We start from the raw sequence: 25,189 nt of genomic DNA on the forward strand, positions 1-25,189 counted from the left end.
CAAATGCTAAATTTTTAGGAACCTGCTAGGTAGTTATGCTGAAGTCATGCTGAGTGAAACTTTTTGCATTTTGTTACTTACAGGTTTTTTTTAATTCTGTGTGGTAATGGGTTACAATTTTAGCCAGATCCAAGGAAATTATTTAAGCACAGATATAGGGTATGAGTTCTGGATTGGAGGAGAACTTCCCAGATGCAGTGGATGAAACTTTGCTGACAGTGGCAGAGACACTCATGCAGTGTGGGTACCAGACCAAAACATGGGCTATAGAATTGCCCACTACTGTTTTTCAAAGTTATACATGCTTCCCAGGACAGCCTGCCAACCTCTAAAGACCTCTTCCTCTCTCCAGGCTCTGACTGGTTTCTGCTGGTCCCTCACATGGTTGTTCAAAGCAGTTTACATTTTAATTGCACACCCACAGGTGGATACTGCCTGTTAATGTGAGCAAGTTGACTACTCATTAGAAAAGTGCCAAGAGCAAATACAGGTGGCACATCATTTCACAGTGACTTCTCAGAGTTGTCTGTCCCTTTTGTACAGGTCTGGGGATGAAGGGTGGGATGTTGCTCTGTTTCTCCAGGACATTTTCCATCTCATAGGTTCCCTATTTTCCTTTTGTCTTGGGAATACTGTGGTCTGTTTCCAAATTCCTGTTGGGCTGTCGGTACCCAACAGGACCCAGCAAGAAGTGTGCCTGAACACCCAGCTCATAAAATGTCCTGTGCTGGGTGATGTGTAGACTAGGAGAGGTGTTCTTTTTCTCTTGCTGGCTTGTGATTTCCTCCCTTTCTTTTCTCCCCTGAAGTGTGTTGATGTGTGAGGTACTGTGATTCCTCCTGTTAGCTTACCTTTTTGCCCTTGTTGTTGGTGTAACACTGACTCAGCTACACCTAAAGCCTCTCACTTGTACTCTGTCCCTCACGGATGGTAAGTAGCATTGAGCAAGGCTCAAGTACTTCTGTTACTTTGATTTGGAAAAGGAGGCTGTCTTTGCTTCATGGCTTTACACCCTGCAGTTCCAGCACAAATTTAGTCAAATTTATGGTTTCAAAAAAGCAGACTCCAGCAATGGGAGCAGAGGAGTGAACCTGGAATGCTGCAGGACTTGCATAATGTTGGCTGGCCAGATTACAAAGATACTTGGCAGGTTCAGAGCATGGCCTCCATCCTGCACTGCACCAAACAAGGCAGGGATAAATGCAAAGGTTTGTTCAAGTCTCGCACTGAGGGATGTTGAGATCTGCTTTCAGCAATTAGAAGCAAAATTTCCACAGGTATTGCACAGTGTTGGTGCTGACTTTCAGAGCAGCCCAGTATATTCTCCTCCATCATGAGTTTTCTACCTGTTTTGCACAAGAAATTTCTTACCTACACTTCAGGCATTCATGCAGGGCTTGTTCTCTGCAGGTTTTAGCTGACATCCTGGGGATTCAGCACCCAGCCAAAGAGGGGTCCCCAGCTTGAGTAACCTGGAAACAATAATTTTCTTGGCAAGAAAGCAGGGCATGCCAACCCCACTTTGACTCCTGTTCCCATTTCATTTGGCACAGTACAAATGTAGAAATACTGAAGTTCAGGCAAAATACTTCACCTGACTGTTCAGCAGATTATTGCTCCAAGCAAAACTTTTATGATGCCTTTCATAATTTCTTTTATATTTGTTCCAGGTTTCTTGACCTCTGGATTGTTGTATTATATACTTTACCTGGGCCAACATTTCTGTTCAGAATAATCCATTAATTTTAAGTAAATGTATATTTAAAACTCTACTTGTATGATATCCAAAGAGCATTAGATTTTAACTGGACCTTCTGGTTTGCTAGCATTGATTGTTAACAGATTAAAACTCTCATGGAAGCAGGAGAAAAAATGCTGCAACTGAAAAGGCAAATTCAGGAGGTGAAGGGATTTATTTTTACTCTTGGGGAGAGTTCTTTGGATGAAGTAGATTTATAAAAATTATTGTTCAGAACTATGAAAAAATCAGCACCTCAAGCCAAGATCTATCAAGATATTTAGAATCCTGTTTTTCTGTAGATTCCCTGCCAAAGGAAGAATATACTCTTTTTCTGTGTAACTCGGCGGTTTCCATATTTAGAACCCCCACATTAATGGTGTTTATAGAAACACTGGATGGAGGAGAATCTACAAAATTGTTTGTGAACTGAAGCAAGCTCCTTTCAATAATGTGTAATGCCCTGCCTAAGCTGCAGCAGGCCTATGGTTTTTAGACACGGTGAGCTGTTTTCGGACAGTCTGAGCTCAGGCACATCCCCGCGCCTGTCAGACGAGAGAGGTAGGTGCCTCTGAAGAGCAAATCCAAGGCAGGGACCAAGGAGAAGCAGCCTGGCATCAGCTGCTGGGGCTCCAGTGGATTTTGGTTCTCTGGATGTGGCCCAGGGTTCTCCCTCCAGCCCATGCTCTTCTCCGTGCTAAGGCTTCTTCCTTGTGTCATGAGGCCAGAGTGGGAATTAGTATCCTGCTTCCACTTTGAAATAATTACTTGCAACACAGCTGTAAAAGCAATCACCACCTGTTTCTACAAAAACCTCTACCCTGAGGTCCTAAAGATGACTTCTGCGGAGGACTTTCATTGTGTGAGTATAGCATATGGAGGCATAAAGTCCTAATATCATCATGTGGCTTTTGGTTCACCTTTTAATTTTTTTCCGTTTTGGTTCCGTTTTTGATTCTTTGGTTGTTTCCCTGTTAACTAGAAGGTGGTCTGTCTGTGGCTTCCACACTTTCTGAAGCTTGCCTGGTCTCCTACCAAGATGCACGCTGCAGTCTGCATTCGATAGGACACAGCCTGTATGAGTCTCCTCCCGATGTCTTTTATGGTTTCTCTTATCTTCTTTTTTTTTTTTCTTTTCTCACTTTTTGTTTTCTTTGTTTGTTTTGTTTTTGCATGTGCAGTTTTGTAAAGCAAACTCGAGGTACTGTATCTCGCAGCTCGTCAGTCTCCAGCGTAAATTCACCGTGAGTTGCTCTCTGTTACAATATTCAGTAAATGGATTTATGATATATCTCGCTATATTTATAAACCTCCCTCTTTCCCCTTCTCCTGATGCCTTCACTCCCCCCTTGTTTTTTCCAAAAATCATTCCCATCATTGTGGAAAGCCTCCAGACCAATGTACAGTGGAAGGACTGGAAGGTGTGCGACATTGCCATATAATGCTTGTGATTTGATCGTGAGCAACTCTGTAGTGTTTCATACATTAACTGTGATTTTTTTCCCCCTTCCTTCCTTCATTTTTCTCCATACCCTTAATTATTTTCCTTTGTTTCTTCCTTAACTCTTTTCCCTTTTCTCCTGTCTGCCGTCATTTGATGGTTTGTCTTGTTCTCACTTGTATTTTTGTTCTCTGTGTTCATTATGCACTGGGCTGATGGCTTTGATCTTCCACCAGTGTTTGCACTTATGTTCAATAGGAGAACAGGGGCCCACCGTGAGTGTGCTCTTTAAATGAAAGCTGGAGGAGGACTTTAAAAGAAACTTCTGGAAATGGGTCCCAAGTGAGACCAAATTGGAAAACTCTGCCTAAATATCCTTGGGAAACTTACATTCATGAGAGCACTGGTTATGCCTGTGCTCTCTAATCTTCTCGAGTTGGAGCTTAAAGCTACAGATATTGTAAAAATGAGGCACTCGGCAAGCTCCTATGTACCCGTGGTTGAGCGAACACAGTGGTAGACCTTCCATTCACTCCACGCACTTCCTAACAAACAAATCTTGCTGGCTTTGCTGTGAATCACGGGTGCGCTTTGACACCTATGCAGGTTTGTAGAAAATACCATTGTTCCCTGCCGACTAATACAATAAAACTCGTCATCAGCTTCTCATCAGCCCATCTTAGTGTCTTTGCTTTGGGTTATACTTTTACCGTTTGATGTTATCTTTCTTCTTTAATGCTTTTGGAGAGACAAGTAAGTGCAATTCAAACAGGCGTGGGTTTGTCCTTATATGCACCATAGCAGGTATCAAAGGCACAGTGAAGCAAAGGAGGATCTCCACCAGCTTCCTGACATCTTCCTTTCCCCTCTGGGTGTTTTGGGGGTCCTTGTTCACTGGTGGATCGTAGACATGTGTGTATTAAAAATATGTTGATATGATGTGTGAGTTTAGCTTCTGTGACCAAGATTGAACTTTTGCAACTAGCAAAAGTAGTGTGACATGTCTGTGCTAAGGCCTGAGATCTCACAGGGTTGGGACAGTCAAAATTAGGGGAATAAAATAGACCAAGGCAGATTTTGGCTCATTTATTCCCTGGCTGCTGGGAGTCTTGACAGGCAGAAAGGTGCAGAGAGAGGTCTGCTGCCCTTTGGGTCTCTCACCCTGCCTTACACCTGGCAGGAGGCAGGGGATGGTTAAAGGTGGTGATGGAGGAGAGGTGCTGCTGAGATGCCTTCTCCCCAACACTTGAATTCGGTCCAGTAGAAGTTGTACCAAACCAGTCCGAGGCAAGGTTTGCACAATTAGGAATAAAGACTCGAAAGAATGAAGAATTTGGCCCCTTCTCCAAACTTATAAAGACAGAGCTGCCTTTTAAAAGGATGAAATCAAACTGTAGGTACTAGAATCCACTTGGAAGGAGGATTTGCCCACATTTGGAGGCGTTTGCCATTGAGGTCTGTTGCTAACTCCCTACCAGCAATACAGACAGTATAATAGAGGCTTCTTTTTCTGATATGACTCACATCTGTTCTCTGAACAGAATAGATTTTTACTGCAAAGAGCTGTGACTGAGGATTCTCATCCTCTTTAACATTTCTGTGCACCGTCTGAGCAGTAATTTGTAATTTCCTATGCAAACCAGGGCCGTTTTTGACAGATGAGCTGAGTGCGCATTTTATTCTCTGTGGGTATCTGAAGAGCATTTCCCCAGCAAAACCCCTTGTTTTGATTAAATAAATGACTAGACCCCATAACAGTGTGCAATGTATAAATGTACCAGCCATTACAGAGCATCAGTAGAGCCCCCCTGAAGTGTAAAGACATCTGAAGGTCTTATTTACTAGATATAAATGTCATGGTTAGAAATGTGTTTTTTATTTTGCATTCAAATAGATAAACTGGAACAACTCTTTTTAGGGCCATGCAGGTGCTGTGGACTCCCATTCCCTGGGTGAATATTAGTATATGTGCAGGATGCCTTTATATCACTTTGTTTCTACCCACTGTGAGTGCTGTTCCTGTAATTATACTGAATAGATAAGTGGTCTAATTTTTGTGCACAGATGGAAGTTGAACAGTAATCTACTAATTGAAAAGAGCTTTTAAAAGGTGCAAAGAAATCCCTGTTCCTTTTTGTCCCTTAGGTTACTCAAACAGCATAAAATACCATGTGCCTTTAGTATCAGTAAGGACCAGGATCTGCAAAACCATCGTCATCTGTTCTGAAAGAACAAAACTTATTCAAAAATCTTTTGAGATACAGAGGGTTGGGTTTTTCCCATGTTCTTTCTTTGATTATTTAAAAAAAATAATCTAAATTGGTGAGAAACTAAAGACAAAATACTGGACCTAGTTTCTTAAAAAAAAAAAAAATCAAGGTGAGTCATTTTCTTGTGCTAATTCCAGCCTTTTGTGTTATAACAAATTTATGATACAAGCAATGCAAGCAGTACAAAATACATTTTTAATTCACTGAGGAGAGGTAATTAAATGCAGATATGGTCTATTTCTTTAAGTAGATCAGCATTTATCTAAAATACATACTGAAATTGGCAACAACTTTATATGTACATACGCAATGACGTACAGCTAAGTGAATAATTATGTTGTATTTTTCCAATGGTATGTATTCAAGAGTGATGGCATGTTGAACTTTCATATGAATCCTTACATTGCAGTGGCTAATGAAATCCAAAATAGTGCATTTAGTAACTTGAGGTTTTCTTTGTATTGGTATTGTTTATCATTTATTTCTCATAGGATTCAGAGGTGTCAGTCATTGCTTGGACATGAAAAATGGCATGTTCTTAAGGCATTTTCTAGAATGGTAAATAAAGCAAAAGCCAGTGCTTCACAAGTTGGGGATTTTCTTTCCAGAAGTACTGAACACCCGCACCTGCCACAGATACTATTTTTTTCTAGAACAAAACTTGGTTTTCTTTGAGCAGCTCTTTCTTTCCCACCCCAACCATCACAGCATGTCTCTGCTGCATCCATCCAGCTGTAGACAAAGCTGATAGCGTGCAGAGGGAAATGAAGAAGCTTAAATATCTTCTACTGGGATGAATTTGTCATTTGCCATCCAAGAACCCAAATTGTTCTTGATCTCTATCACTTGCTCTTTGTATATTCACTGTCTGGGCCATCTGCTTTATTTCCATCCTCATAGTGCAAAAAAAGGGGGCTGTGACTTCATGCCCTGATGTGTTTTGTCTTGGTTTTTATCAACAGCCTGGAGCTCATGGTGGGACTTTAGCCATAAGATTCTGGTCTGGGCCATGGTAGTGTATTTGGCAGAATGTCTTCATGAGAGTGTGGCTTGAACAATTAGAGGAAAAAAAATAATTTAAAGTAAACGTAATTTGACTGGATTTTAGGAGAACTTAATGGTTCCACATATTTAACCTCAGTGTGTTTTTTATTAAATCAGGCCATAGTGATGTGGCTTTTAACTTGCAATTTTTGTTTTGTTTTACTTTTGACTCTCTCACCTTGTTATTTGTTACTGAGGATGCAATTATTTGATCAGAATTCATAACTGAAATACCAAACAAGTCGAGATCTGAAAAGGGATCTCATGCCTAATGATAGCAATATAACTTGAGACAGAATAAATATTTTCTGGCATTTTCTTAAGATCGGAATGTGCATAAAGCTCAGCCTCATATTTATACTTCTGGGATTAGTATGTGATGTAGTTTTACCAAAAACAATTAGAAAAATTCTTCTTATTAGAGCAATAGGGAGCAGCATGCAGGATGGTGAGTTATGGTTGAGCAAAATCATTCTGTTATGAAAAAACTGAAGCTGAAAGCAGTAAAACTTTTGCTATGTTAGCACCAGGAAGCTTTGGCTTGGATGAACTTTGCATCACTGTAGAGCTGCACAAAGCCAAGTGGAGCAGCTGTCTTCAAACTCTAAGCAGCAGCGTATAATGATTTCTGCTCCTTGTAGGAAATCGTGGCCATGGACACCTCATGGGAGTGGTAGCAAAGTGCTAGATCTTTCCCGAATTTTGTTTTGATAGGTACCTTGGAAACTTTCTGCCTCTACACTGGCCAAAGGCACCAGCTGAAGGGCTTGCAGCCGCCGAGCTGTGCATGCCCATGCGCTCAGCGGCTCCCAAAAGACCTGCAGTGGTGCTCAGCTCTGTCCCTCTCTGGCACCTCAGCTTCTTCCTCCTGCTGAGACTAATTACCAGTGGTCAGCACGTCCCGTATCTGCAGTTCTCCGAATTGTCTAAAAGGGCAGGTAAAGGGAGTGGAAATTCAATCTGAGGATGATAATATTGAAGAAAATCAAAACGTTACATTTAGTGAACTTTATTGATCCAAGAAGCTGGCATCTATGATAGTTTGAAAGGCATTTCAAATTTCAGTAGCAAGTTTCTGAACATAAGGGTGTAATATATGGCCAGTATTATATTAGGCTTAGACCGCATTCAAAATTTAGAGTTTCTAGCTAATAGACATTAGGAGAAATATTACAAAAGAAAATGTTGGGGTTTTTTCCTGACAAACTGCAATATCAAAAATTCTAATATATAAAACCAAAATCAAATTCAGGAATAATATTGGAAGAGACTAGGCAGCATCTTCTGCAATAGTCCTTGGTAATGGCGTTTCTGTGATGCACACCGTTGCACCAGCTCGGTGGGAGAGCACAGTGCATCTCGCAAGAGAGCTCAGGTGGGAGATGTAGCTCATAAAGAAGAAGAGGTGCTAAAGCATCCAAGCGGCAACTCCTGGGGTCACTGGCAAAGCAAATTTAAACACTAGCGGTGAGTTCATCTGAAAGAAAATTGTTTTATGAAGCCAGAGATAAAACATTCTGCTTTGTGCATGCCTAGCCTGAACTAAAATGCTTCCTTGTATTTTCCAAGTGGAAAATTGAAACGTGGAGAGAGCTTCTCCAAGTTTATGAACAGAAAATATGATTTTAGTGGAAAGGTTTTTTGCATTGCATTTTTTGTTGAAACTGTATTTTAACAAGAAATTCCCTTTCATCTGTAATCAGAACATATTCTTTCATAGCCACAATCTCATCTGTAGGTATTTTTAACATCAAATTATTATGTTCATAGCTTTCATTCATTATTTACTAAAGCAAAATTTTAAGGATTGCATTTATGTAGCTGATTAAACCAGTAGTTCTGGGAAACAAAGTGCCGTTAACTGAAGAAGTGTTTTAAGAGGTTATGATAACAAAATCTTTAAGCATTAAGGAATATCCTAAGATTAGAATATGACTAAAAATATGCTTTCCTTTCTTGAACATTTTACACAGTGACTGGTTACAGTTTTTATTTATACCAATATTAGTCACTGATTCATTAATATGAATTTTATTTGATTCTACATGAATTGTATGGTTTTCTTTCTAGCCACAGGCAGTTGTTTGACTGCTGGTTTCTTAATCCAAGCAAAACCACTGGAGCTACTCAGAGAAGCGTATTAGCAATAATAATATCTACTGCAACATTTCAAGCTTAGAGGACCTGAAAACTGAGTATATTGCCAGTACCCTTCAAAGAGTTTGAAATATTCTGTAGACAGAAAATAGGGATGGGAAGTAATTGTAAAGAAAGTGAGTTGACATTAATCTTTGTACTATGTCTGTAAATCAGAAGTGAATATTGCAATTTTCTTAATGTATTCAGAAGGATTTTAAGAAGCAAACAGTGAACAGGATTTCAGATAAGGAGTTGGCTTCATAAATAGATAGTTTTCTCTTGTGGAAAAAATATTTATTATCACAAAGGCTCATTTTTATCAGTTTGGACAAGTCATGCTATGCTATGGCATGTCGTGCATGTACTGTAGACGGTTTGTGTCTGCCCCAATTCATGCAGCCCTCAATAATTAACTGGACCAAATGCTGGAGGAAGCAGAGGAAATGATTTTTGCCCTGTCTATGTTTTCCCATCTCTTTTGCAATTCTTTGTGTTGTGTGCAGAGGCACCGTATCCTCACAGGCAGGCAGTTGTAATGAGACTGTGTTTTGGTTTAAGGTGACATTCCTGTTGTGCCATAAATAAGTCCAAAAGCTCTCCTCTGTGAAGAATTGCAGCAGAGCAACAGGAGAGGAGAAGCTGTCACGTATGTCCATGTTCAGTTGCTGTGGGAACTTGTAGAAAACAAGAGTCAGATAAATTTAACTGGAGAAGCAGATGATGCATTCCCTCCAGTTGCTGCCACTTTGGCTCTGAAAACCCTAAACACTGTCCCCAGAGGGACCAACCTGCTTGGTTGCTTTACTTCCATTTCCTACAGCAGACCTTATGTGCACTGTCACTTGTCCCTGATGTTCTTGACTGGTTTGAATATGATAATGAGCTTGCAGGCAGGTTTCACATTTTCCTGACTGGGTTTTTACTGTGCTTCATATGTTTTCTGATTTTACTTTTTTTGTGTGTGTGTGTGTCTTTTCAAGTAGAAAGAAGAAAGGATGTAGTCATTACTTCTGAAACTCCTGCTCTTTGACTTGTTAGTAACCAAAGCCAGTGGGTGGCTGAGTGTTGTAGTCTTTTGGCAGTCACCTTCGCTACTTGTGTCAATGTTAAGGATACATCGCATTTCTAGATGCTGAGAAATTCGAGTCTGTAATGTCAGTGTCTGTTTTAAGGAAGGGATTTTAGCAAAATAGTCCTAGTTAATATGTGCATTACTTGGTTTCTCCAGATTCTCTGTGATATTTGTACCTGGCAGCACCTTTCAGTTAGCCATGAGTGAGGTACAGTGGAAGCTTTAGCACCTCAGGGTGCTAAATTTAAAGGCTGATTTATGTTCATGGCGTTAACTGAAACACAACTACAAAAACACCTCCTGAAGTGATATATCTTGTGTCGGAGCTAGCAGGTTCTGAGTGTCTCCCCTGCACTGTGCAATGAGTACCAACCCTGCATCCTCAACCTTCCTCCTCACCACATCCAGTCTGATTTAGGAAATTTTCTTTATATCTTGACTTTGATGGGCTCAGCACAGGCACTAACGGAGAAGCTGTGTCTGTGAAGGTTGCCTGATGATCTATTGTGTGTTTTACTTTGGAGAGCCTCTGTAGGGAGGCTTGGGCTTTGCGTCCCACCCCTGTGTGGTGCCTGTCCCATGGAAATGGAGCACAGGATGGTGCATGGGGTGTAGGTGGTTGAGCTCTTCTCTGTGCTCTTGGTCTGTAGATAAATTGAAGGCTTCAGTCAGCATAAGGGCAGTTTCCCAACTCTTAACTCATTATTACTAGTTATGACTTCAGTGTTGACAGCTCGCTCTGTGTGTTCAAAGCACAAAGCAGAAGCCGGTCCCCACCCCGAGGACTTTCATTATGAAGTTGACATGTGTTCCCTAAGAACAAATGCGTTTGGTGGTCTGCACCAAGGCAGCGCTTGGGGAGCTCGGACATGCACATACACATCCCTAAGCTGTCTGTTTCCCTGAGCCTGTGTGCTAAAGAGGAGCTTCATTTCTGTAGCCCAGTTCAGTTTAGCAGAGCTAAATCAGGAACACTGCAGAGCAAAGCACCCCATCCATCCCAGACAATGTGCAGGACATCCCGGGATGCCTGCCCCAGGCAGCTCCATCTCTCTGTGCCCATCTCTGCTGACTGTGGAAGGCTGCAAATGCGGAGCACATGGCTTGTTATAGGAGAGCCTTGTATGGGGTGGCAGGTGTGGGCAGTCAGAGGCTTTGCATGTTACTCATTAATTCCTTCTAAAACCAAGTAAATCTGCTGATGAGTGATAGCATTTCAGTCTTTCGTAATGTTGAACTAAAAATATATGGCAAGTTATTGCCTGCTATGATGAGGCTGTTCATCCTTGTGCCAGGGATCACTAGGGCAGCTTGGTGAGTGCTCTCCCCTAAGGGGGAGCCTGCTCTCCCTTTCATGTGGGATTTTTGGTGAGTGGGGCTCTAAGCTGTGTCCCCAGTACCTTCTGGTATCATTTACATTTAGAACTGTGGTTTTTGTCACCCATTCTTCTGCTGTGGTGTAAATGGGGCACTCACGTGCTGAAAATTAGTCCAGAATGTGCCTCTTGGGAATGGGGGATGTAGATTTTTAGTTTTGGTGATTAGCACTGCTCACTCTGATTTCTGGATTAAATCAGATTCCTTCACATCTGCCTGGGTGCCCTCATCTCATCTGCAGTGAGTGTTTGAGTAGGTTTTTGCCTCTTTAGCAGAACCAGGCAGCAGCATCCTCCGTAAGGAACTGATCCCCCAGCAGAGCTCAGAGATGCAAAGCCTTTCCGACAGCTCCCACTGTGCTACATGAGCCCATCCGAATGCTGTCTCCCCCAGGGTCTGCGCACGGCGACAGACCCTGACAGTCCAAATCAGCAGATACACATGCAAAAGCCTCTTTATTCTATTGTCAGGGGAGCCCAGAAAGTATGTAAGGAAAATGTGTCTGCCTCCCTTGTGAGCTGTGTGTTAAGTGCTGGAGGTCAGCGAGCCCCACGCGGCCCCTCCGGCTGCAGAGGTCAGACTAATGTGTGGCAAGTGGAGACATCTGAGCAGGCTGGTGGAAGGAAAATGATTTTCCTCTCCTTGTTAGAAGTTTCATTAAGGAAGAAAACGGGTGCTGATCCTCCACCAGGCTAAATCCAGAATTCCACCCTGGAAGCCAGTGGGTTTACTTTGATTTTATGCAAAAGCAGAATTTGACTTGCAATCTTTAGGAGGAAATTTAAAAAGCTTTCCCTTCCTGCATTGGCTAGGTAGGTGACCCATTTGCATGTGGTGGTCAGAAACCAAGTGCTGTGCTGAAAAATCAAAGCATTAAGGCAATGCCAATGGAGGTATCCTCACCACGACAGATGACAGAGACAGAGAAGAGCAGGTCTCTCCAGGGGATAAAGGTGCTCTCATCACATATGCATCTACATGTGACTCTCCCAGTCCCTAGGGTCTTTTCACAGTACACAGAACAGTTTTCCTTTCTTACTTGTACTTTTCCAGACTCCGGTGATGCTTGGGCTGGATGGTCCATCCTCACCTCGGAAGGATACTGCGGGTTTAGAGCAACGGCTCTCCTGTGCCATTAGCCGACGAGGCAGTGCAGCCTGGAAAGTGACCCCTCTGGCTGGCTGTAAGGGGAAGGGGCTGGTGGCAGGGTGCTCAGGCTTGGATCCTCAGGGGCAGATTTCACTTCCCCTCACTTCTCCTGCCAATCTAACTTCTCTTGCTCACTGCTAATTTGTTCATCCAGATGTTTCCAGGGGAAAAAAGTGCTGTTAATTGTGGGGAACCCTTGTAGGCTGTTTAAAAGCTCTGGCTGTGCTATATGATTTTTGTGTGCAGAGACTTTAACCCTTCAGACTGTACCTGAGGCTTCCAAGGGGGATGGCCGCATTTTAGAAATCAAGATAACGCCTTTCCAGGGGGCCTGTTTCATAGTGCCTAACGCGTGTGGGCGCAAACTAACACTGATGATCCTGCTGGCTTTCCCTGCTCATGTTCTCCGCCAGCCATTCTCTCTTCATTCCTATAATTTCTTTGGCTCAACCCTCTAATCCCCCGTCTCAGCTGAAAATTTCCTCCTTTTTTTTTTTTTTTGGTTGCTTTTTTAGGGAATTGGTGCAAAGTTGGATACTAACTTTTCACCTTCCTCCCCTCCTTAGCAAGCAGCAGAACTCCTCCAAATCCAAGTCTGTTTGGGAGCAGAGGACCAGCCAGATCCGGATGCACAATTTCCGAGCCAGCTGCGAGGCACTGTACAACGAGCTGGATCCGGAGGAGCGGGTGCGTTACGCTACCACCCTTCACATCAGGCCAGACATGAAGACTCATTTGGATCGGCCACTGGTGGTAGAGCCAAGGGGCGAAGGGAGGAACAACATTAGCAAGTTGAGCCCTGTGGACGTGCAGGAGGTGGAGCAGACCAAAGTCAGCTCTACTGATGGGGCAGAAGCTCCACGAAAGCACCACCGGCATCGGGATAAGGACAAACTGGGAGAGCAAGAAAAGGGTGATGTGACTAAGGATGAGAATGGGGAATCTGGTGCCAACAATAAGGAGGAGCGGCATCGGCAGCACAGGAGCCGCAGCAAGGAGGTGGAAGGGGGGAGTAAGGAAGGGAAAAGTGATCGCAACAGGAGTCAAGAAGGGGGAAAGAGGCATCATCGCCGAGGGTCAGTGGAAGAAGGTGCTGAGAAGGAGCACCGTAGGCATCGGACTCACCGGCACTCTGCTGAACGGCAAGGCAAGGAAGGCAACGGGACAATCAACGGGGCCAGGAGCGAGCGACGTTCCCGACACCGGGGAGGGTCAAGGTCTGGGAACCGGGAAGGAGAGCCTGGGTCTAAGGGTGAGAATGGAGAAGAGCCTCACAGACGGCACAGGTTCAGGAACAGGGCACTGTCAACGTACGATTCGGTGGAGAAGGAGAACGGGGAGAAGGAGGGGGAGGCTGGCGAGAAGGAGCACCGGAATCATCAGCCCAAGTAAGTGAGTGCTGTGTGGCCGGACTTGTCCCTGGGACAGCTCGGCAGGCATGAGACCCCAGACGCATTTCAGGAAATTACTTATTCCCCTCCTCATGGTGTTCCCTGCTGTTCTTCCTGCACTCACACCAGCTACCACTATAACTTGCAGTTCCATTTTGCTTAAATCAGTAATGACAGAGGGTCCCAAAGATGATTTTGGTCCATGATGGCCCATAGAATAGCTCAGGTTTAAGGAAGGAAATATCCTTGATGTAAATACCAACAGACCGTCTAGGACATAACATGGAGCAGAGAATTTCACAGCCTCTGAAGGAAGTTTCTGAGGGACATATTTTTAAATGGCATCCAGTCTTGCTTATAGCCCTTTGGTTTTCTTTTTTTATGGGGAGCCTGTCAGCTGCATCACCAGTTGTTACAGCACGTGGCTTCTTCCATTAAGAACAATCATGTACCCCATTTGGTTTAATTCTTATGTAAGTCAAGTGAGAAAAATAGTACTCGTGAAGCATTTAGAGTAGTTAATAAAGAAGGATAGATTGCCTTTTCAGCTTTATTAGTCTGATGGAAAAGAAATTTCACTGGGATTCTTTAGAATAGAGTTCATGTCACCATGGAGAGCTGTGAGTGGCAGAGATAATAATTTTCCTGCCTATATTATCTTCCTTTCAGATGGATTTCAAAACACTTTGCATACTGTTTAGTTTGATCATGTGCACAAGCCCACTTTCCTCTTCACTGAAATATAGCCACTGCTGCAGAGGAATGCAGAAGCTATTTAGCTGCTTACAGCAACATTACAGAGTGGTTTAGGACTGGAAAAGAGAATCATCAAATTTAAATAAGGCCTCAGGAGAACATTAAGAAACAGAATGTCAGACTTCATTCAGAAACCAGCTGATGCTGCAAAGCTAATGTCACTGTTACACGCAAGTGCCATGTCGTCCTTGCTTATGAACCTCACTTCCAAGTCTTGTTAAATTGAATAGAGTGACGTTCAGTAGCACAGTTGTTCTTCATGTTGTGCTTGGATGTTGGTTCAGAAGGTCACAGAGGAAAAGGTCACATACTGTGCTATCAGTAAGTTGTCCTGCAGTCTGTGACTTTTCTGCAAAGGACTTCCATGAAGAAAACAGTCTATGAAACCTAGCAAGAGGTGCAGCGTCAGGGTACATATGTTCTCTGAATCCTTCTTGGGCCATGTTTAATAAAATATGCTTTTCTACCTTAGGGAAAATCAGTGTGAGATTGAGGCTAGTGGAAGTGTGAGTGTCCCTGTGCACACCCTTCCCAGCACCTATCTGCAGAAAGTGCCGGAGCAGCCAGAAGATGCTGACAACCAGAAGAACGTGACACGGATGATTCAGCCACCTCTGGACAAAACCACCACTGTGAACATCCCTGTCACTATCACTGCCCCACCAGGGGAAACCACTGTCATACCAAGTGAGTGCCTTTGTCCCCCTGCTTTTTTGCTATGAAATTGCCAGGAAGGAGCTAACTTTCCAAGGAGCTAGCAGCACCCACTGCGTGATGGGGGCTCTCCTGGCCACCAGCATTCTTGCAATAGGTGGACAGGAGAACTTGTTGATATAGGCTCTACAATTCATGCAGCCTGCAGGAACCCAAAATGGGTTCCTGGGCCACCGGGGTCACCTGGTGGCTCTGGGAAACACCACGTAAAGTTCCCTCGAGATGGCTTACCCAGAACACATCCATGTATCTTCGCAAAAGAGAAAGATGAAGGAACAAGAAAAGCAGCAAAATGTAGTAACTGAGAGCTGCGCAGCAAAATAAACAGCTTCTGCAGCAAACCGGTCAAGATCTTGTTGTGAGCATGGGAGTAGGTCCTCTGCTTTATCACCTTCCTCTGCTGCCATGCTTCAAGCTCTTGCTCCATCAGTGCTGTGCTATGGTTCCTCTGGTGTCTCAGGGGCCTGACTGGCCACAGACCCCTCAGCAAAGGACAGGGGAGGCAGTGGTATTGCATTCAAGCCCACAGTCTGAATTCACGCTTCTTGGCTTATTAGCTGACGCCACTGTGCAGCAGCAGGTCTTTGATGGCTGCACAGCCATCACAGCATCCATCATGTGACCCTGCTGCTTTGGGTTCCTGCAGGCCATGTAATTTTAGAGCTGCTTGCAATCCTCTGCATCTCAGTTTCAGCAGATCCACCCCAGATTGTCCTTTTCCAGAGCTCTGTGCCTTGGGTCTATCAGCACAGATTTACACTGTTTTGCAGACAGTCCCAAGCTCATTGTGCCCATGGTTTTCTCTGCAGCCACCCGGACACCAGCCTGTTCCGACCAGCTTGTGGCTCATCCCTGGCAGTGTTGGCACAGCCTCGAGAAGTCTTGAGAGATGGGGGTGCCAATGGGGATTGCAGTGTGAAATCTAAAAGGTCCATGTTAGATTGCAGGCTGTCAGGACTCTGCTTTCCAAGAGGCACAGCCAAAAACTAGGGGTTTCTCTGCATGCTTTTTCACTGTGTTGTCAGTCACACAAGACTTGGTTGTTGTTTTTTTTTTCTTTTCTTCTTTCTTCTTTTTTCTTAAATTGTAGTTTTACTATATTGCAATACTGAATTCCTGTCAATCACAATTTATCAGCCTCTCTCTTTCCTGACCATTTCCTGTGTTATCTGGCTTGAGATAAAATAAGGACTTTATTGAACATGTCACTCACAAAATAATGTCATTTTATTACAAAATAAAGCAAAAAGTAATAAAAACCTGCGCCTAACACATTATAAGTGGGTGGGGTTTTTGCATTCTAGGTTCTGTGAATTAATAGACAAGTATATATATCTGTCTAAGAATTTGCAACATTAAATGTTTTCCAGTTCATATAGTGGAAATTATCTTAAGTACATTATCCTATAAACCCACTGCAAGTAAACTTATGATGGAAATTAGAGAACGTATTTCTAACCTTTGGGAGTGAGGTTCAGAACAATCTTCTACAAGGGGATCACGTGAGTTGAAAACCTGATGTGAGATGGAGTTCGACAACTTTATACATGGGGAGCCCTGCCAAAACTGGGATGCACTATGCAGGCACAGAGCTAGGGGGTCCAAGAAGTCCCTTCCAAGTTTCTGTTCCTAATGCTGGGAAGTTCAGCAGTCTTAGCCCCCAAATTATTAAAGCTTATCTATGAATTTGTTGTTTTACACATTCCAAAGCCAATTGTGCTAGTGATCTATGGGAGAAGATACAGAATTATGCAGTTGGTTAGACTTACTGTCTTTTTTTCTTTCCAAGGATCCCTAGCTGATCCTCTCTCCTTAATAATCTATGATATTTGGAATGGGATTTCCATCCCCAGTTTGGCAGCTCTTGTATAAATAAGTGTAAAGTTTCTTTGTTTGTCTGCATTGGGCATCTTCATTTCCTGGCCATTTCTGATATATTGCTCATCAGTGCAGCAGTTAAGGAGTATAATTGCGGTGTATAACATACTGTAGTAAATAGCAGTGATAATAATCAAATGATTGTTCATCACATTTAATCAGCATATTCAAAGGCTGTTTGCTATCCCAGCTGCATTGTTTGCATATCCAGCTGTTGCAGGCAGCCTGCTGTGTGGAGGGTGCAGATACATTTTTAACTCTCTCATTTCTGTTTCCTTAAATTCACATTTCAGTGAACAACGTTGAATTTGAAAGTAAAGCAGAGGAGAAGAAAGACGTTGATGACTTGACAAAAAATGGGCCTAAACCAATCTTGCCTTACAGTTCCATGTTTATCCTGAGTCCTACAAATCCGTAAGTCCTCTGACTCTATAATACCACTTATGGGTTACAGGTACTTCACGCATGGGTATTCAAAGCAATAACGTTAGCTTGATCTTCAACTCTGCCAGTCAAACACATTGAGAAATTAAATAAAAGCTTAGGTAGGCTGTGGACCAGATGCTGCCTTTCAGCTGGGCTTTCCTGGCAGAATAGATTGCCAGGACAGGGAAAAGATGATGCTTTAGGCAGACCCTTCCTAACTGCTCTGCTGACAGTCAGGTGGGCAGTTTTTTGCTCAGTCGTAGATCAATAAAGGGTGGGAGTAGGGACTATCGCTGGAAGAAGACACTATCAGGAGACGCAGGTTGGGGGCTGTTTTTTATGTCAGCAAATAATTGCAGGTTCCTCAGCTGGAATTCGTGCTCTTTCTTTACTAGTACCGTCGCATCACTGAAAACTTAGAACTTCTGGGAAAAAGTGAATATTTTTCATTTGCTAAGGCTGAGAGTACAGCTTGTGGGATCTGTTGGGATTACAGCATTTCTTCCGCTTCGGGCATCTCTGCCTCATGGGGAGCTTTGTACTCAAAGCCTGTAAATACTGAATGTGTCGCTCTGAAGAGCTGCAGGACTAGACAAGAGCAGCAGGGGTTGTAATAATTGTAGCATGAAGGCCTGTGAATCATTTTAAGCAATAACTTAGGGCAACGGAGGGCGTTTGAAACTTCTGCCAACCCAGAGATCTGCTAGGAGCAGATGTGATCCTTTCTCTCTGGCTCAGGTAGGCTTGTTGTAGATCCTAGATGTTACTCTCTCAGGTTGTACTCTGCATGCTCAGATTCCTAAGGTGAACTCAGGCCCTTCCTTTGGCAACTTGATTGAAGAGAAGAATGAGTGCTTCTACACCTCCTGCTACTCAGGACTGTGACGTCATGGCTGCCTATGCAGTCGGTGGAACAAAATGGGCTGCTCCGTGTACTCATCTTTGATATCAAAAATGCATCTGTGGTGGAAGCCATGGTCTGGCACCCTGGGACAGTAGGCAGGCTGAATACTTTCTTTAAACACAAGTGCCAGCTGTGTAGTTCAGGCTACAGCCCTGCATGCTCCAAGGTGATACAGCTATGAGCACAGAAGGAATTCATCAGTGGGAGAAGTTAGAGACTATCTCTCAATGCCAGCTGTGAGGGAGAATGACCCCAAACTACTGCTCATCTAATCCCATCTCCAAAGGAAATGAACTGAAGACTCAAAACGTGCCCCTTCTGTCTCAAACCCACAAGAGAGGCACTTGTCTTTCCCATTTGCCTTCTGCAGCCAGCTGCCAGGTAGACCTCAGGATGCTTTAGGGTAACTGAGCCAAAAGCCTAGAAAGTTTCCCCTTTTCAGAATACTGTGATAGCATTGTGCTATTTCAAATAAGGCAACATGTCCTTTGGATTCATGTAAAAGGCAGCTAAGGCAAGGGCAGAGCATTAGATGAGGTGCACCTATAATGTAATTATGCTTTCTGGGTCAAATTTGAATTATGGGGCTTGGACCCTGTCTGGTTGATAAGGAAACAGTATTTCCTTAATATTTGGTAGCTCAAGTCTTTTTGTTGTGGAGTGATCACCAAAAATGAGTGTTAGCTGCAAAATGTCTGCTAAAGGCAGTATTGCAGAGTGGAAAGCTAGATGGTCCCAAGCCCAGAAGGGTCTGAGCTGAGGAGTGGACTGGGCAGACAGAGAAGCAGCAAGACTTTTCTTTTTTTCATACGAATGCTTGTCTTCTCTCACCTCATCCTGCAGTTATGACCTTCTGAGGCTCATAGTCCAGGATTTGCTATGTTGTTTCAGTCATCTTACAGTTTTCTCCAGCACGCTCCCTCCTCCCCTCAAAACTGTACTAAAAGACCATTGAAAAAACAAAGCTCACTGGGAGAGATGTATTATAACACAGGGCCAAGGGGAAATAACAAGACAAAGACCAAACTCTAGGAATGTCAGCAACTTGTTTTTCTTCCTCTGGGCAAGATGCAGACCCAGCTGGATCCCCTCAGGTGTTTTGGCTGCTGCTAATTCTCAAGAGAGGTCTTTCTGCTTTCTGGGGTATGAAGGTTTTCACCACATCTGTTGCTAACTATCTCCCTTCCAAGCCCTGCTGGGGATGCATGACCCGGGTGCTGCTAGTGGGCAAAACGGTTCTGAGAAGCATAAATGAAATGTATTACTTTCCAAGTGCCATCACCCTCTTAAAGCAGACATGCATTTAAAATGATTTCTCAAGCACTACTGGCAGTTTACAAATGCTCCCACATCTCAGTGCTGGTTATGAATGATGAAGATTTAAAAATAGGGACTTATTTCTTTGATGAATTGAGTTTGATGCAAGAATTACAGTTACAAATGTTACTGAAAATGTTGCCTTTCACTTCTAGGGATTCATGGAGCACACAGATAATAATATTCTTCTGTCAGATTGATAACCAGAGTTAAGGGATCCACAAAAGCAATTTTCTTCATCTTATTTTGTATCAAATCTGTTTCCTTGGTATTTGTAACTCTTTTTCATTCTGAATCCATTAGCAATCCAGAGAAAAAGAATATATAAGTAGATGTGAAAAATAAATTTTAATTCTAACTGTTCAGATATTTGCTTAGAGAAAATGTGATATAGTAACTGAATTACGTTCTGAGATAACAAGGTTGTTGGCAAGTTACACGTATAATTTGATTCTCAGGCAGGACCTAAGTCTTTTATTCAGCTGACAAATATGGTGCAAATGTAGAGTTCTCTGTGCAGTTAAGTACTTGTGAATTGTGGTCAGATACAGTTATTAGCTGAAATTTCTGAATAGTTTTGCATTGCTTAGGAATTGAAGCGTTTGTCACTTTTTTTGGACACAATTTGTGAAGAAAAAGATTAGGTTAAAGTAATCAAATATATTACTGTAAAGTATTTGTGCAGCTTATAAAGCATATCTTAGAATATAAGTGCAGACAGAGGTACTTGGCAAGAGAGAGACTGGTAGAAGTAATACTCATAGTTATGAAGCCAGTTTCAGCTAAGAGTCTCAAAGTGCATAGCATATATCTCAATTTTAAAGGGATTAGTTGATATTAAAAGGATTTCAAACCTAGTTTTGAACGCACAGGACTCCAGCCTGTTGAGTTCAAAGTGAAAAGGATGGGGGAGTATATAAACATAATTTGTAGAATGGAGTCTGAATGCTTGAAAGCTCTCAATGCCCTTTTGACAGATAAATATATGTCATTGCTTTGCAGAGGGGATAGAGACCACTGCAAAGATGTTAAATGTCTTTAAATCTCACCACAGATCTGTTGCAAACTGTAGTTTAAAGCCATTGATCCTGGTTCTTATTATCTTACCATTATTGTAATAGGAATCCTAAAGGTGATATTCCTGATGAACGTTGTTCTTCTGCCAGTCTTTCATAGCACTGCACTTGACTTACAGGACCTGCAATAGCCCTTCTATGTGCTTATGTTGTTTGCAGGATTCGGCGTCTGTTCCACTACATTGTCAACCTGCGCTATTTTGAGATGGTCATCCTCATAGTTATAGCCCTCAGCAGCATTGCCCTGGCTGCAGAAGATCCTGTCCAAGCCGAGTCACCGAGGAACGATGTAAGTACCAACCAACATGGCTAGAATACAGTTGTCCTACTTGTCCCAGAAGTTATGCACATGGCATGTCAGTTCCCATCTCCAAAGGATAACACGGTGCACTGGCAAGTGCAAAACTGGAGCTTTCTTTAATAACATCCTCAAATTAGCTGGTTTACTATGTCATGGTTTAACCCCAGCTGGCAACTAAGCCCCACACAGCTGCTCACTGACTCCCCCACTATGGGATGGGGGAGACAATTGGAAGAGTAAAAGTGAGAAAGCTGGTGGGTTGAGATAAAGACAGTTTAATAGGTAAAGCAAAAGCTGCGCATGCAAGCAAAGCAAAACAAGGAATTCATTCACCACTTCCCATGGGCAGGCAGGTGTTCAGCCATCTCCAGGAAAGCAGGGCTCCAGCACGCCTAACGGTGACTTGGGAAGACAAACGCCATCACTCTGAACATCTCCCCCTTCCTTCTTCTTCCCCCAGCTCTATATGCTGAGCATGACATCCTGTGGTCTGGAATGTCCCTCGGGTCAGTTGGGGTCAGCTGTCCCAGCTGTGTCCCCTTCCAACTCCTTGTGCCCCCCCAGCCTGCTCGCTGGTGGGGTGGGGTGAGGAGCAGAAAAGGCCTTGGTGCTGTGTAAGCACTGCTCAGCAGTAACAAAAACATCCCTGCATTATCAACACAAGCACAAATCCAAAACATAGCCCCATACAAGCTACTATGAAGAAAATTAACTCTATGCCAGTCAAAACCAGCAAAAACCACTATCAAAATGCTCACAATTCCTGTCCCTTTCTTGTGCTTCAACCACATCCAAGTTTGAGAACGTGGAAATCACTGGTTGTTTGGCTGGTGTGACTTATGTGGAAGAAGCCTGCAAAGCTTACACACCATTCAGCGGTGGGAAAGGCTTCCCCAGTCACAAGTAAAGCTGACATTGTCCTAAGATCTCCTGCTCCTTCTAGAGCAGAGCCTGAGGAACTGAAACCAGGCTTTTTATCTTGGTGGGGCATGGTAGCAATCTCTTAGAATTAGTAGCAAATCTACTTATCTATGGCTGTCACACCAAACTCGGAGACTTTATAGATGGGTGCTGTTACGAGCAGAAGTAGGAGTGCGCCACCTTTTACATGAGAGCATGCAGCCCAGGAGAGTTCATGAAGCAGATAGCCGGGTGTCTATTTTCAAGCACACTCACATGAGGACATTGGCACAGAGCTGGTTACAGTTACGTGGACAACAGGGAGTCTACAGAACTGAAGATTACGTATAGAAATTGCAAGATGCAGTTGCCTAATTTTGGACTCTTCAGTGTAGATAGTTGCAGTATGTGGATATCATGTGATATTTATATTGTCTTAATATTCATTTGGTATGTATAATCATATGAATCTGACTGTGAGTAGGTGCATCCCATCCACAGAATTATGTTAAAATTTAGGAGATCTATAGATATTCGAATGGACTGGTATTGCATTTACCAGGACATGTACTGAGGGATATGTGTTCATCCACCCCTTAAACAGATTAAGGAACTGAATTGCTTCAGAGCACAAGTTGGCAGACCAGGTTAGAGCAGGAATTGCCTGGCCTGGCCTCCTGCTTCTGAACCTGGTCAGTATTAGCTTTTTCCAGAGGAGGATCCACGAATCCTTATATTAGTAATGAGCTGAAGTAGCTATGAGCAATCTCTCTTCCTCTTCCTTTAATAACTGTGGGATCAGTTTTACAAAAAGGATTTTATCACTCTCTTACTCTCCCAAGGTCTTTAATAGTACTATCATCAGCTACAGCAGAAAAGAAACCCAGGCTGCTACACAGATGCTGGCAAATAAGCTCTTTAGGAAAGGTTATTCAAATATTTCGATTTGAAATATCCATTTTGCCTTTTTAAACCTGCCATATATGCAGGTGCACTGAAGCAGCGCATGGGCCTGCATACTGCAGTCTGGCAAGGACTGGAAAAAAAGTTGCTCTTTAAATCAGGTGATTCAAGCTTGTGCCTAAACTATTTGAAAGCCTCCCATCAGATGATACTTACCCATTGTAGCTAATAGACCATTGCTAGAAAAGACTTTTTACTCTTTGTTCATGTGCAGATTATTTCAGTGTATACTCTCCCCTGATATGCATTTCTCTTTCCCATTTAGGCTCTGAAATACTTGGATTATATATTTACGGGTGTCTTTACCTTTGAGATGGTGATCAAGGTAAGAATTTTTCCAAGCGGAAAGGTTCACCTCCCCTTTCAGATTTACACTCTTCTACTTCTGGGAAACTGGAGGAAGAGGGTTGGAGCATGACAGAGCTCCCAGGGTGCCTGGAAAGGTGGTGGTGATGGAAAGCTTTAACTCAGGAGCAGCACTCGGAAGTAGCCAGTGCACAACAGATGCCTTTCTGTAGCGGCTCTCCTGGTTTCTTTAATCTCTCATTTTATGGAGGAAAATAAGGATATCTTTAGTAGCTGTGGTTGTGTAAGAGGATAAGAAATGTGAGTGCCTGATGCAGAAATGTCTGTGCATAACTAAGGACACAGGAGCTGATAGACCTTACTGAAACACATCCGATTCTTTCCTTTTCCTTTAATGCTGATCAGGAATATTAATAGCAACTGATTCTTGGTCTGTCATGTTTCAAAAAGTTGAGGAGTTATCTTTTTACTTTACTCAGTAGGGTGATAGGTTTTGCTAAGACTGTGGGGCAGTAACTTTCCGGAAAGCACAGTTCTAATAAAGTCAGGATTTATTCTTGGGGAAATGATGGAGTTATTTTTTACTGTCAGAGCAAGATGCAAAAGAGGTGCAGAATAAAAAACAGATTTTCCCTTGTTTGTTCAGTAGAAGGATTTGAAGCTATGTGAGGAAAGCAACCTTACATGGGCAGTTGTAGGCTCTCAGAAAAACACGTAAAATGTCTAGCATGCACATTGAGACTCAACTGTAGAAGATCTTTAGCAGCATTGCAAGGAGAGGCTCAGTCTCATGCAGAAGCAAGCCAGGCTGCTACACTGAGCAGCATCTTTCAGCAAGTGCTCCGGAGCAGGTGTATTTCTTTGACTGTTGCATTTTCTGTGGGTCTTCCCATCCTCTCTTTGTGTTTTATTGTGTAATATCCTATGCCAGTTGTTAATTCCTACTAATCTGGTAGGATTGGAGTAGAATAAAATTAAACTATTTGGATGTTTCACACACAGATTGCTGTTGCCATAAATTAATGCATGTCTGTGCAAAGAATCCTATGTAGCAGCTAGTACTCTTGTCTCTCATGCTTTTGGTTATGGTTTATTGACTTCAGCTTCAGTTTTGACAGAGCTCTCTGTGCCTATTAGAGATGAGCAGCTTGACTAAGTATCTAGATATTGCCTTGCTGCTGTGAAGCCCTGAAGAAGAATTTGTGAAGGGTCATTTATCAAGGACATTCCTCTGTACCTTGGTCGTGTTGATTTGGTACTTGTTATATTAAAACTCTTTCTTTTCACGTGTTTCATCTGAAGATGATTGACTTGGGGCTGTTACTCCACCCTGGCTCCTACTTCCGTGACCTGTGGAATATCCTGGACTTCATTGTGGTCAGTGGGGCCTTGGTGGCGTTTGCCTTCTCGTAAGTACATTTTCCTTAACATCCCAATTTCTAGGAAATAAGTTGCAGAGGAGGCAGGACCCTGGCACAGAGCTAGTTGAAGCGTAGTTTTTATGGCTCCATTTCTCAGCAAAATGTTTAATTTCTGCCCTTTATCATCTTATAGTTGGGGGGGGGGGGAAGTTCTCTAAATTTGTGTTGTAGAATCTCCTGAAAATTCTCCCAGCTTTAGGGAGACTCTGTTCACTGTTCATTCAAAGATTAAGCCAAGATTTTTGTGATCATTTGGCCAACTTCTTTTCAAGGACACATTGTAACACTTTGTGGCAGTCCAGTGTCTTCAGGCAATTGTTTTAAAAATTGCTCTTCCTATGAAAAAATAGTTAATGAAATCAGCTGATAACTCAGTGAACTCTTTACAAAAGATTATTTCTACAGTGATGGATATTTCTAGTTCAGATACCTTTGGTATTTCTCTCTCCTCCTCCTCTCTCATTCAGGGTACTTGCATTTCCAGAGAGTTTAACTTCTAAGGCTAATTGCTCCCTCCCTCAGTCACAGCTCTCTATTTATGACATTAAATAATGTTCCATGTGCTTCTTTAATGTCATGGAGAATTTTGAGCAAGAGACACAGAGG

At 42.9% G+C, this 25,189-nt stretch overlaps 1 protein-coding gene across 11 annotated transcripts in view; it reads left to right on the plus strand.

Annotated features, from left to right (window-relative positions):
• The window catches only part of CACNA1B (calcium voltage-gated channel subunit alpha1 B), a 310,731-nt gene that overhangs the window by 212,313 nt on the left and 73,229 nt on the right, over positions 1 to 25,189 (plus strand). For 6 of the 11 annotated variants that reach the window (XM_069771700.1, XM_069771699.1, XM_069771702.1 and 3 more), the window contains 7 exons: positions 2,920 to 2,982; positions 12,797 to 13,618; positions 14,850 to 15,064; positions 17,263 to 17,383; positions 20,852 to 20,981; positions 23,122 to 23,181; positions 24,465 to 24,571. In XM_069771700.1, the coding sequence (XP_069627801.1) occupies positions 2,920 to 2,982; positions 12,797 to 13,618; positions 14,850 to 15,064; positions 17,263 to 17,383; positions 20,852 to 20,981; positions 23,122 to 23,181; positions 24,465 to 24,571 (1,518 nt within the window). The remainder of the gene's footprint in view (positions 1 to 2,919; positions 2,983 to 12,796; positions 13,619 to 14,849; positions 15,065 to 17,262; positions 17,384 to 20,851; positions 20,982 to 23,121; positions 23,182 to 24,464; positions 24,572 to 25,189) is intronic. The other 5 variants (XM_069771710.1, XM_069771703.1, XM_069771706.1 and 2 more) reach the window with 1 other exon arrangement.

This window comes from Haliaeetus albicilla, chromosome 26 (assembly GCF_947461875.1).
Source record: "Haliaeetus albicilla chromosome 26, bHalAlb1.1, whole genome shotgun sequence".
In the NCBI taxonomy this organism is placed as follows: Eukaryota; Metazoa; Chordata; class Aves; order Accipitriformes; family Accipitridae; genus Haliaeetus; species Haliaeetus albicilla.